This window comes from Vidua chalybeata, chromosome 20 (genome assembly GCF_026979565.1).
Source record: "Vidua chalybeata isolate OUT-0048 chromosome 20, bVidCha1 merged haplotype, whole genome shotgun sequence".
NCBI lineage: Eukaryota > Metazoa > Chordata > Aves > Passeriformes > Viduidae > Vidua > Vidua chalybeata.
In genome coordinates, this window is record NC_071549.1 from 10,379,417 (window position 1) to 10,392,758 (window position 13,342).

The 13,342-nt window shown below is 50.4% G+C and overlaps 1 protein-coding gene across 15 annotated transcripts in view; it reads right to left on the reverse strand.

Moving 5' to 3' along the window:
* MSI2 (musashi RNA binding protein 2) overlaps positions 1-13,342 on the reverse strand; it is a 203,733-nt gene that overhangs the window by 30,964 nt on the left and 159,427 nt on the right. For 13 of the 15 annotated variants that reach the window (XM_053961228.1, XM_053961225.1, XM_053961233.1 and 10 more), the window contains 2 exons: positions 10,848-10,962; positions 4,912-4,986 (listed from right to left, as the gene is read on the reverse strand). In XM_053961228.1, coding sequence (XP_053817203.1) covers positions 4,912-4,986; positions 10,848-10,962 — 190 coding nt within the window. Of the gene's footprint in view, positions 1-384; positions 1,957-4,432; positions 4,505-4,911; positions 4,987-10,847; positions 10,963-13,342 lie in introns of those variants that run through there. The other 2 variants (XM_053961234.1, XM_053961238.1) reach the window with 2 other exon arrangements.

Here is a 13,342-nt window from a genome sequence, read left to right on the forward strand (position 1 = left end):
AGCTTTAACAAACATACAAGCAAACAAACCCTTAATTAAAATAAATAATTTAAATTTCTAACCTGAAGGCTTCCATGAAACTTCGACAATCCCCAAGCACTCAGGTGATGATGGGAGAAAATATAACCAGGATAAAGACAATGCAGGAACATCCCACCACAGTGGTGGAGGACCAGTGGGGATGCTGCAATTTCCTCTCCCCCCAGTTAAGAGTGCATTTTGGGGTTTTTTTTGGGTATATTTTTTGCTGTAAACACACCTCGCATGGAACTGTTCCTCTGCAGGTTCTTCAAACAGTGGGTCACACGCTCTGAGTGATGGTTGTTTTATTCTTTTATTCAACTGTCATTGGTACTGGTTATTTGGGGTGTCCAAACCAAAATATTAAATTTGCAAGCTAAGAGAGCAGCAACACAGCAGATCCGTTGTAAACAATTTATTATTATTTTCTACCTCAGTTACTTACAGGAAAAAAGTCATAAAAAAGAAAAAAAAAAAAGAAAAAAAAAGAAAAAAAAAAAAGAAAAGCACAGATGGACTATTTACAAAAAATGAGAAAATTCACAATAGCCGAAATGTTTGCAAATCATGCACACTAAGACAAGTTCACAAAAGCAAAGCAATTCATAGCAAAAAAACCCCAAACAAAATAATAAGAAGCCATACAGATTAAAAAAAGCTAATGCCTGCAGAAAAGTCAAAAGAAAACTACCCAAGTATTACATCAAGCATCTTTAATGAAATGAACAGCACAGCCATGGATTGTAGAGCCTTTGACACCGACATTTTAAACAAGTGGATTAACAAACATTAAAATGCATTACAGGTCTACTGTAAGCATGCACCATACTTCTCACAAACTTATCAAATGGGTAGCAACACTTCCAGAAGAGCAGAATTTAAAGAGAATGTGTGTTTTCTACCCAAAAGTCCAGAATCTGGTCTTGTTAAATAAAGCCAATGGATGGAGGTTTGCAGCTCTCCTGCGACTTGGGTGGAGATGAAGAGGCGCAGTGTGTGATGCAGCTTAAGCAGGGAAAGCTTGGCCACAATTTAGGAAATTTGCCCATGATTTGCAAGCAAAGTTTGGAAGGAGAAGCAGCTGAAGGGAGTGTGCGGGACCATCGCTGGTCAGAGCTGGGATCGAAGGATCAGAGAAACCCAGAATGGTTCGGGTTGGAAGGGACCTTAAAGCTCATCCAGTGCCAGCCCTGCCACGGGCAGGGACACCTTCCACTATGCCAGGCTGCTCCAAGCCCCACTGGCTCAGGGAGCGGGGCAGGAATTGTGTGGGGGCAGCAGCTGCCTGAGCCCCTCTCTTGGTGGCATCTCACCATGGCCCTCGTGAGATGGGGGCAGCTCCCAGGGAGCCCCAGGCCAGAGGGCAGGCCATGGGACACGCCGGGGTCACACGGCTGGGCAGGGCAGCCCTGCGCTGCCAAGGGTCCCAGGGACAGGGGACACCTGCCCCACCCGGGGTGGGATTTGTGCTATGCTGGACGTCACCACGTCAAAAAGCGCCAGTCACTCTCTTTGGGGCTGTTTGCGAGACCAAATCAACCCAATCACCCTTCTCGCTGCGCCGATAAAACCGTTTCTAAGAAGTTTGTGAGAAGTCATGCCTTCGGAACGCCCCCGACCCCATCCTTGTGAGTTACATTCCAAGTGGGCATTAAAAACTCATAACAAAGCAGAGGGGGGAAAAAAAAAAAAAAGTAAACTCAAAGCAGTGAGGATATGGAGCCTTTAAAAAAATAAAAAATAAAATAAAAAGTCCAGTCAATCAAACCAGCCAGTAAGAGCAGCAATTTTTCAGTGGACATTGATATTAAACATGGACCACCCAGGCTTTCTCTGTCTCTCTCTCATTAGCACTGTAGTAAACCCCGATTAATTTGTTATGCATCTTTAAGAACTAGTTGATAAAAATTATGTCTTGTGAAATCGGCAAATAGTCTGCAAAGTGAAATAAGAACAGAAATTAATAGATTAAACTGAAAAGATAAGTCCAAGAAATAATAAAAAAAAAAAAAGAGACACAGAAAGGGAGTGATTGCAATTAAAATTAAAAAAAAAAAAAAAAGAGGCAATGTACTGCATGAGGAAGGGCTGGGAGGAATAACGGGATGGGAGGAGATAGAGCAGCACACAAAGGGTTGTGTGTCTTGGCCCTGGAGCAGGGGCTGTCCCATGCGTGGGAGAGGACATGGGACAGCCCCTGGGGGACAGGGACAAGGGAATGGGAATGCAAATAGGTGGGTCATGGCACTTGTACCTCATTCACTTGGACAACAGGAAAGACCATCAGGACAGTTCAGTCAGAAGGGAACTCCTTTTTCTGGCTTTAACTGACTGCAGTGGTAACTGGGTAGCACAGCCTGCCCAGGGACAGTGACTGCCCTGTGGGGTGACCCCAGCCACAGGGGCACTGCAGGGGGACAGGGCTGCGCTGTGTCAAAGCCTGCAGGACTCCTGGGAGCAGCCCAGAGTGTGACTGGACATTTTTCTGTGTATTTTGCTGAGGCTGCACCACCGATGCATGCAGGGCAGGAGGCAGGGGAAGCTCTTGGACCTGGGAGGCTCCTGCAGAAACAGCCAAGTACTTGGTCCCTCCAAATCACCGCACCGAGGTTTTAAACCTGACACCTGCCCTGCTCCTGAAAGGCTCCCTGGAGCCAAGCTGTGCCCCGTGGCACTGGGCTCTCTGCCCCAAACACTGCTGCAGCAGTGGGGACAGCCCATCCTGCTGCTGCACCACTCCCCACAGCACGGCTGCAGCCAGGACGCTCCCGTGCCGCACGCTCCGCGGGTTGTGATCCTGGAGACCAAGCTCCAAACCACCTGAGAAACTCCCAACAACTCTGGAAAGCTGATTGCTGCTAAGGAGGAACTGATCTGAGTGGGAGGGGAGCAGGGGCAGAGCTGTGGGGCAGGGGAACTCAACAAGGTGAGACAGGGCCCTGAGCATCTCCTGGCGCTGCCTGGCTCCCCTGGGACCCACAGCTTTCTGGTGGGGACAACCCCCTTGGATTTTTTTTTTTTCCCATATTCAATCTCTGCAGGAGACTGAAAATAACCAGGCAGTAACTGGAAGTCCTGCTTTGGTAAAAACAGGCCCTTAATAAAAATACATCAAAGAAGGGGTTGAGTCAAAGGGTGCCTTTGCTGTCAGTGAGCAAACACGTTCGCTTTAGACACGTTTATAATTAAACTCATCCAACCTCTGCAGATTTCTGACATTAAACCTATCAAAGGTGTCTCTCCTTCAATGCCTTCGTATGAATCAGCAGGTACAGGGAATTGTGAGGAGTCAGAGCCTGAGACAACACACAAACACCTGCTGAAGCCTCCTCCTCACCTCCAGCTCCTGGCTGCAATCCTGCCAGACCGGACTGTCCCACTGGTTCCAGTGGGACCAGAGGTGGTGTCACCTGGATCTGGGGGCAGCCCCACCAGCACCGTGTCACCCCAGCAGCTCTGCTGTCTGCCTGACACCCCAGTTGTTTCAGATCTGGCCTGGTCCAGGTGGGAAAATGTACCACAGGTGGGAAGAGGTGGCTCAGCTTTCGGAAGAGCCCTGGCATTTGTGAATTCAAAGTAAACAAACCCTCACAGCGCTGTTCCCCTCAGTGTTATCAGTCCTGCAAGAAACAGCTGCACAACAACCCCATCACAAGGACACTGCTTATCCTACAGATGACGACAACCCGTATTTTCCCAAAGCAGGGTCTCATCCTAACGACCTAGGGCTGCACACACGGCTCCACGTTTGCCCCAGCGCGCTGCAGGTGTAGCCAAGCACTCTCCACATCCTCACCCACCCTAGAGAACCTTCCTGTGAGGTGCTGGTTTCCCTCCTGCCCCTCCCTGCTCGCTGCAGGGGGTTCACTGGGTGTCCCTGTCACCCCAAAGCTCCCAGCCCCGCGCTCTGAGCCCTGAGGAGCACACGACCCTTGTGACCAGGCTGCTCAGGAATTCAGGGTGGGCCGAGGGTGGGGCTTCAGCCACAAACAGAGCAAAGGCACAGCTTTGCTTGTTCCAGCTGCCTGGGAAAGCCCTGGGGTGAAAGGAAACTCCTGTGCGGTGCCAGCCCATCCCGCTGCGGATGGCTGGGCTCTGTGGGATGCCCCATCCCTGGAAGTGCTCAAGGCCAGGTTGGACGGGGCTCTCAGCAGCCTGACCTAGTGGAAGGCGCCCTGCCCAGCGCAGGGCTCGGACCTCTGAAGGTCCCTCCCAGCCCAAACCATCCTGTCCTGCGCTTCCACGACCCCGATTCCCCCCCCAGCGCCGGTCCCAGCGCGAGGGCAGGGCGAGCAGGACCCACCCCGAGCCCAGCAGCACACGGGGCTGGCCACTGCTCCTGGGACCCCCCCCGAGGCAGCACAGGACGCAGCAGGGTGGGATTTGCACTCGGGAGTGAACGCTCACTTACCACGGGCCAGCACGGGGAGCAGCGTGCGGGTCCCTGTGTGCGTGTGCGTGGCTGTGTGTAGCTCTAGAGCATCTACGGAAGGAAAAGCCCATCAAAGGCAGGGTAACAGCTCTCCAGTGATCTCTCTTGCTTTTTTTTTTTTTTTTTTTTTTTATGTTTTAATTTAAGAAGTTTGCTTTCAAATAACCAGTACCAATTTGTACATTAGGGAAAAAAAAAAAAAATAAAGTGTTGAAAGTATGTTGGTATAAAGGTCTATTTTTAAATAGCAAAAAAAAACCCCAAAAAACAACAACAAAAAAAAAAGCCACCAAAAATTTTGCTGTTGTGTGAGATGCTCCCTGCAGACTTGCCTGTCTCAGCTTGCAGCTACGGACTTAAAAAAAAAAAAAAAAAAAGGAAAAAAAACCCCAAAAAAAAGAAACAAAAAAGAAGGAAAGAGGGGAAATAAAGCATATCTGTAAATGAAATGTACGTACCTGGGAACTGATAACTGTAACTTGGGGCAAATCCAGGATATCCTCGGCCATACGTCGCAACAAAATTCGGGTAACCTTGATCACAGAAATGTAAAAAAAAAAAAAAAAAAAAGAGAGAAGTTTGAGGATTAATGAAGGGGTTTTTTTAAGGGTTTTTTTTTGTTTGTTTGTTTTTTAACACAATGCACAATGCCAGGGAGGATGGGGGAGGCCTAATTTTACGGAGGGTATTAAAAAATCAGATTTATTCTGCTCATGCCAAACTGCAGAGAGGTTTCATCATTATCCTGAATAGAAACATCTCGAGCTGGTGGCGCTGGCCCAGCTCCGAGCAGGAGCCCTGTCACTCTGGTAATTAACATGCACTTTGGTGTCTGGAGCCCAAGGACTGTGCATACTTGTTAGCTGGAAGAGTAAATGCCAAATGCTAAGGCTAAACACATAACACGGGTTTGCTCTGACATTTGGAGAGCTTACAATGAATGTACTTTGCTTCAGAGCTATTGACAGTTGGAGATTAAGGTAGTAGTAATTCTTTATCCCGGGAGTGTGAAGGACAACAGTTAACACATCAAAGAGTTGGAGGCAGCAGCAGCAACGAGCCAGGGAGTCAAAGAGCTTTTAATTTTTCAGGAAAGTAAAAGGAAGCTGCCCGAGGTGCTTCTGAAGACCCCTTCTGAGGCAGAGCAGCCGACCTCGGGCAGCTTTGGGAGGTTTGTTAGGAGAAAAGTTCACTTGAGAGCATTTTGTGAATAAAAGCACCTCAGTGAAGGCAAAAGGGGGAAACTCTGCTGGCTTCACTCTCCTGTCTGTGAATGAATGTGCTGGATGCCCCACTGACCCCTGGCCGTGTTTGGGCTGGCAGCAGCCGTGGGGTCACACACTGTGACACCCCCTGTTTTAACCTCCCCGCAGCCATTCTCTCTGGTCCCACAGTGGCTATTTGCAAATGCCCCAAGGTGTCCTTTACACTCAGGGCGTGTCCTAAAATTCTAACCTCACATTGATCCTCAACATTTCCTCGCTCGGTTTTCTTAAAAACAGGCAGCACCCCGTACAATTCCAGTGCACTGAGCACCACACTGAGCCTCAGCATCAGCCCAGGCCTCTCCAAACCAAGAAACCACCAGGAAAAGTTCTGTCCTGCTGCCTGAATTGAGTGGAACTCTGGGCAGCAGCTGGGCTGGAGCCCGAGAACACGCTCAGCAGCCGAATGGCTCTTCTGGGGGGCTGCTTTTATTTACCCTGTAACACACTCATCCATCACTCCCTGCTTTCCTGCTGCAGCAAGCCCCTCCATTTCCGATCAGATTTATACGTACACGCAGCCCACTATAAATCATAATCTCAAACTGGAAGATAAAAATGCTCGGATGAATTCTGATGATGGGATTAGGCAGTGCAGCCCCGCGACGCCCGGACAGCACGCGGATATGTACACACTGCTTAGCCCTCCTTTCACAGCTCAACAGCTGGATTCCCTCAGAAATTAATCACCTCTGTCATTAAGTCAGATCTTTCAGAGTTAAGCTTTACAAACGTTTTTTTCCTTTCTTTTTTTTTTTTTTTTAAACAACACTATTGATAAATGGATTGTTTGCTAAGTAAGTAGCGCCATTAACACCATTGAAAAATCACTCTGCAGCCCCTCTCTCCTTGCCAAGAGGAGGAATTCACTTTGCTCTGTCCCAGACAGTTCTGAAGCACATCTGCCAGCTCACAGCTGTCAGGGCACAGGGGCTGAGGTGCTGGGCAGCAGCGGAGCTCTGCAGGTGTGGTACCTGTGGCCCCAGCCAGATCAGCACGGTGGGGGGATGGCAGCTGCCCACAGTGCTTTGGATGCCACCTCTGCTGCTGCCTGCCCTGGCATGGTCCTGGCTCTGACCCCAGGGCAGCCCTGGCCAAACCTGGCTGTGCCTGACAGCCACAGCACCAGCCAAGCTGCCCGGGGGCTCTGCTGGCACTGCCAGTACTCAGCGCTCTCAAAGTCAGGCAGATGAAATCATAAATTTATAATACAACATTACTTCAATTTTCCTCTTCATTTACTGCTGCAGTGCCCAGCTCTGCTCTAACGACTCGAAGCCTGATCCTCGAGTCTGATCCTCGTGGGGACATTGCCTGGCTGAATATCAATGGTGTCTAACACCATGCCTACCTGGATGCTTCATCAGGCCAAATGATGGCCATGCTGACCTACCCACCATTCCCATTAGGTGCCATCCTCATCCTGCACGGGGCACGGAGAAGCTGATTTGCCTTGGTAGTCCTGGGGAGTGACCAATCCCTCGTAAGTAAACCAAAAATCCAAGTTTTGACTGGATGGCCTCCTTCAAAGCAAGACTGTCCTGTCCACAAACTCAAACCAGCAGTCAAAGCACTTTCCCACCACTGCTTCTACCCAGCTCCTGTCCAGCCTGTGGAAATGTGTTTTCATTTTAAAATTTGCTAATGGGGTGGACAAAAGCTCATGGTCAACATGTGGGAACGCTGAGCACACAGGAGCCAGGGGACCCGTGCAAAATTAGTTCAAATGCTCCAGAAAATGCAAGGAAGCTGTTGTCTCCAAATGTTGCTCTGAGTTGCAGCTGCTACTCCATTGAACGGTGTCTGGTGGAAAAAGGAATGACTTTCTTTGAAGGGCACAAGCTTCTCTAATGCATGAGCTCAGCCTACCCAGACTGAGCGTGTGCAGGAACACAGAGCCCTGCCAGAGACCTTCCCAAATCCGTGCTCCCACCGCACATCGCTCCAGCACTACGGGGTGTGAGCCTGGGGGCCGAGTGCTTCCATCTCTGGAGGGGCTTGCGAGCTAAAAGGAGCCCAGTTTTAACACTGAACACCAGGATGATGCCCATCACCAGGAGAAATGAGTGCTGCCAGCCCCAGCTCAAGGCAGGCAGCACAGGGTCACCTCCAAAGCTGTGTGTCACCACTGTGGTGACTGCAGTGTCCCAGGCACAAGAAAGCAGCTTCAGATGAGACGGGAGACAAAACCCATCTCCTCTTAATGTTGCTCCTCTGTTGCTCTCTTCTTTACAAGTTTTCAGGCACAGACCTGACCAGAGTGCAAAAAGCTCTGGGGCAGTGCTGTGACACCCACGTGCCCTTGGTGACAGGGCTCCTGGTCTGCACACCAGGGCCAGGTGCCAGTGCGAGGCTCCAGGCACAGAGAGAGTTTCCTGGTCACCAAACTGCTCCCACTCAGCCACAGAGGGGGGCACACAGGACCTGTTCGTGAGCATCCAAGGGGCTGGGGAGCAGCTCTTCCTGCTGGCTGGGCTGACAGGGAGAGGAGTGGAACTGAATCTGCTCCACTCTTTATGCAGAGAGGCTCATTAAAGCCCCTGCTCTCCCTGAGACCAGCGTGTCCCACCAGCAGCCCGAGCCCCAGACAGCCCAGCAGCCGTCCTGGCAGAAGGCTCAGCCTGCCCCCGCTCTCCCAGTCAAAAAATCCTTTCAGAACACTTTAATTTTGCTCCAATCAACCAAATCATCACAGAAGCGGCTGCCTGCGCACCTTTAGACCCTGGCTGCTGCAGGCTCCTTGGGGAGGCTGTGATTAATGAAAAAGACCAACTTCCTTAATAGCTTTGGAGGGAGTCGCTCCCTGCTCCTTCCTTGGGGCTGTCTCGTGCCTTCGTTCCTCTGATTCCCTCCTCTGCCCATGAACAGCAGCTGGAGAAGGTGACCTTGAGCAAGGGCTTCTGGAAACAGGTATAAAACCCCTTCCAGAGCAGCCCCAGCTGCTCTGGTTCAGTCCAGTTGGGCACGGAACAGAAGACACGGGGCTGACCCGACCGGGCCTCGTGAGCCCCCGCAGAACGCTCAGCAGCAGCAGTGATGGAACTCTGTGTCTGATCATTTGGTGGGTTAATCATGCCCCTCTTCCTGCAGGGATGGGCCCTGCAGCCTTTGAAACCGGGGCTTCCTGACGGCCATCCAGCAGCTCTGCTCTCCCGTGCTGCAATTTCCTTGTTTAGCACTTAATTATTTAACACGGTGCCACGGTAGCAAGCAGGAACTCGGAAGATGAAAAACCAGCTCGAGTGGATAATGAAGCATCTGGCCTTCACCATGGATCAATCACTACTGCTCAGCCAGTCCCCAGATGTGAAATGCAGGGAGAGCAGTGCGGGGCTGGCTGGAGCTGCGCTGGTCAGGGGGACCCCACTGCAGCAGGACCAACAGGTCCAACAGGTGCCCCAGCTCTTCCTCTGTGCAGTTCCACTCACTGAGGGCTGCTTCCCTTAATTCTCACAGCCTGAGATGATCCTTTTTCAGAGAGACAGCCCCAGTGGGAACAGACTCACGCTGCACCCGGGGGTTGAATTTTCCCTTCAGGACACTGGGGTGGATCCAGCTCCATTCCCTCTGTGCCCAGCTGCAAGGAAAAGGGCTGTGGCCACGTGGTGGAGGATGATGCCATGGATCTTCCTGGCTTCCCAGGGTGACCTGGACTTTCTCCTCCTGCAGCCAGCAGGACAGGCCAGCACAGTGGCACACAGTGGCACACAGTGGCACACAGTGGCACAGAGCTCCACACCCCACCTGCACCAGCCCGACCTCGGGCAGCACAGGTGGAAAAGGAACAGCAGAAACAGTACATTGGCTCAGGCACGCTGGGAACACACAGGTAACGAAATCACGGACTGACTAGAGCAAGATAAATATTTTAAGCATAAAATGTGATTTCCAAACACTGTGGGGCAGGGTGGCGGTGGAGCGTGGGGACAGCAAAACAGATGATCAGCTGAAACAACCCGATTACACATCCCAGAAATGGATCACTCCAGCCACACCAACAGAAGTACTATTAATTCTGAGATAAAGCAAACATGGCAGGAAGTTCTTCCTGTCAAATCAAGCAGTGCCTGGTGTCAGACACCTCAGTGTAAGAGCCTGATCCTTGCAGGAACTGGGTCCTCTGACCTGACGCCCACCCCAGGGGCTCTGGGCTCCTCCAGCATCTCAGCCAGCCCCTGACTCCGCTCAGCAGAGCTCGGGGCAACCCAGATCCCAAGGCTGGGCTTTGTGCTCGGTTTCTGGGATCACCTAAACCCAGGATAGGAAAGTGAAAGCATCCTGAAGGGGGACCTGGCCTGGGAAAGGCTCACTGCTGCCTGGGGTCACCTCCAGATTGCCCTCCCACTCCCACATGCTTACACAGGAGGTGACAACTGAGGGGAAGTACAGGGATACAAAGGGAGCAGAAAGTTTAAAATATATGGTGTTTTACAAAAAAAAAAAAAACCACTGGCAATGGATTAGCAGCATTTTGGCCGAGAACAGAGTGGCTGGGGTTGTCACATTATTTAGAAAGAATTATCTAGGCAGAAACAAACGAGAACCAATTATAACTAAATAGACCTCGTGCACAAATAGGAATTTGCCATTAAATATCATTTATCCCATTTAATTAGTATTTTCTGGACACAATACTCAGGACTAAAATACCATTCCATCTCCTTGAAACTTGTAATTATTGTTGCGACCTGTCCTGCTACGCATCCCCCCACTTCCTCCATCCATGCCATTTAAGAACCAGCAAGATTTTCAATTATCTATGCTGAACTGTCAAAGCTACCTTTAAAAGAAGGGGAATAATGTGTGACTCAATTCCTCTAAAAAAGGGGAGAGATCATTTTTAGTCAGAATGAACACACTGCATCTTTCATCATTCTATTTTTGCGAGTAAGAGTAAAACAGGCTATTTAAAACATCCATTTAAATGCAAATTTTTTATATTCCAGGCTGGGGGGGGGTGGGGGGAGTTAATCATTTACCACAGACAGGATTATTTTCTTCACTCCACCCCTGCTAAAGTTTCAGCCTGGCACCCACACAGGTGCGGGGGGACTTGCTCAGCCCTGTGGCTTAAGGGTTTGGAAATGAGGGAGACAAGGGAGGCTCTGAGTGGTGGCTGTGGCACTTACCCAACATTCCCATCCCTAGCATGAAAGCGTCCATGGTGTACGGCAATCCACGTGCCCTTCCTCTCGTCCCTGGTGGAAACATCACTTCTTTAGGTTGTGCTTTCTTACATTCTACCTATTGAGCAGAAACACGTACAAATGAGATGCAAATGAATTCCATGTAAATGTCAAATGCAGAACTGATCTACTTAGGGGGGGGAGGTTTATTTTTAGCATCTGCCTCCCCACACCTCCTCCCGCTCAAAGGTGAACTTCCAGAATAGCGTAACCAGATTTGAAAGAGCAAACGTGTGTGCCTCTTTAACCACCCACCGCAGCCCCCAGAGATGACAGAAGTGCTGATTTAAGAACTTCTGTGCTCCCAAAAGGGAACCTGGCACTCGTGGGAGAGGGATGAATGGAGGGAGGGCTCCAGCATGGCTCCATTGCAATCCATAACACAGAACGACTCCCAGTGATCATTACAAAAAGCTCCTTTTAAAATAGGAATAAAGAATCAATATTTCTACCCAGCAGAAAATTTCTGTAAACCCTATTAATAAAGGATCTGCATGCTTTCACTTTCAGTTACTCCTGCTGCCTTGGGAAGTTGCTCAATGCCACGGGAACCACGTGCCACTACCAATGCCCTGTGAGACAGCAGCCCAGCCCTGCTGCCAGGGGGACATCCAGGGCCCCCAGCCAGCCTCTTTCTCCCAGGAAGAAGGAGAAATACAGCACTTCTCCGTGGTTTCTTGCTCAGGCACTGTCATCTCACCCCCCAGCAGACAGACAGCTCCTGAGGGTGATGTGCCCCGCTGCAGGCTGAATCCACAGGTTTGAGCTTTGTGCCTCTAACTTTGTTGTTCTGATTTTTAACCAGAGCGCCATTTAACAGGAGTTTGTGCAGATGATTCCTCCAGTCAAGTGACAGGGGGAGCACCAGAAGTGTTTCATGTCACTTCATTTCACAACCACATCTTTTGGGAGGGCCACTGCTCCCAGTGCCGTGGCAGCATTGGTTACACCTCAGGGCCACTGGCGCTGCACAGTCAGGATGATAAAACCCATCCAGCCTGGATGGATGGACAATTAACAGGGAAATGAAGTCTGGATTAGCACCCTTAGAAACAAGAATCTGGTAATTAGCTTGTGCAACCCATAACCCAGCCCACCGCTGCTCTCTGCGAGCCTGGCTCCACTTCTGATTTCCACAGCACACGGGGGTACAAAGGGAATGGCAGTGACTGCAGAGGGGCTTTAACCAGGATTAAAGGGGAAGCAAAAGTCACCAGTAGGAAAGAAAAATAATTCCTAAGCCTCTGTAAACAAATATACCCCATGTGGAGGGCAAGAAGATTCTCTGTTAGCCAGACTCTCTCTCCATGGAGGGATGACATTTGGGGTATGGGACTGGGAGCGTGGCCCTGCTCTGCTGTCCTGGGAGAGACACTGCCTGACCCCAGCCCTGCCAGCCCATCCCCAGGGGACTGTCACACTGCCCAGGCACCAGTGCCAGACCATGAGGTGTTTTGGGAAGCTGCCCATGCACCATCCCATCAGCAAACTGGGACAATGTCGGAGCAGGAGTGAAGCACCACGGCGCTGGGGGCCTGGATGGTGCCTCTTCATCAACAGCAAGAGCAGAAAGAAAAGGGGCCTGGCTGCTCTTCTGCCAGAATCCAGCCCTGTCCTTACAGGGAAGGGGATGGAGATGGCCAGAACCATTCCAAAGCCACAGTTACCTCAAGGGGAAAACCCTGGAGAGATGTCACACACGTGACAGGACATGCAATGGGGCTTCTCCAAGAGGAAATGTATGTGGATTTATGGCTCAGCTCCATAGTGAATTACCCCCGAGAGCTGCCTGATAAGGGTCTTTGTACACACATCTGGACCTCACTCCAACTTTCAATTCAGAGTTTCTGGGCATCTTAATAATTTCCAGATTTTTTCCACCTCCTCGTATGAGGATGTGCTACACTTTCAGCAGCCCAACAAAGAAAGGTTTAACTCTAAGGCTAAAAAAAAAAAAAAAAAAGAAAAAAAAAAGGCAGGGAAACTAAAATTCACTATTTTTGTTTAGTCTAGTTTGGAGAATTAACCTTGCACTGGGGTACTCCTGGGTCAAGCGGAGCAGTCTCAGCCACGGGAACCCAGGAGGGCTGAGCTGGGGAGTGAAAAGCCTCTTATACCCAGCACAACAAAACAGGCTGTCAGCCCTCAGGATGTCCCACAAACCCCTGGTTAGCAGCTTTCCAGGGAAACCAGGGCTAATTTGAGGCAAGCAGAATGCGAATATCCACAATGCACAAACCCCCTCTGAGCCACCCAAAGACAGGGAGACTTTGTTGTGCCAGCCACGCCAGCCTGGGGGGCTCCGGTCACCCTGGGGACAACGTGTCACTCACACCATGGCCAGACACACCAGGCAGCAGCAGAGAGGTTTTCAGCTTATTTTAAAAAGCACACTGAGTCGTGGGTCTGTTCATCCACCACATTACTGATCAGTGGCT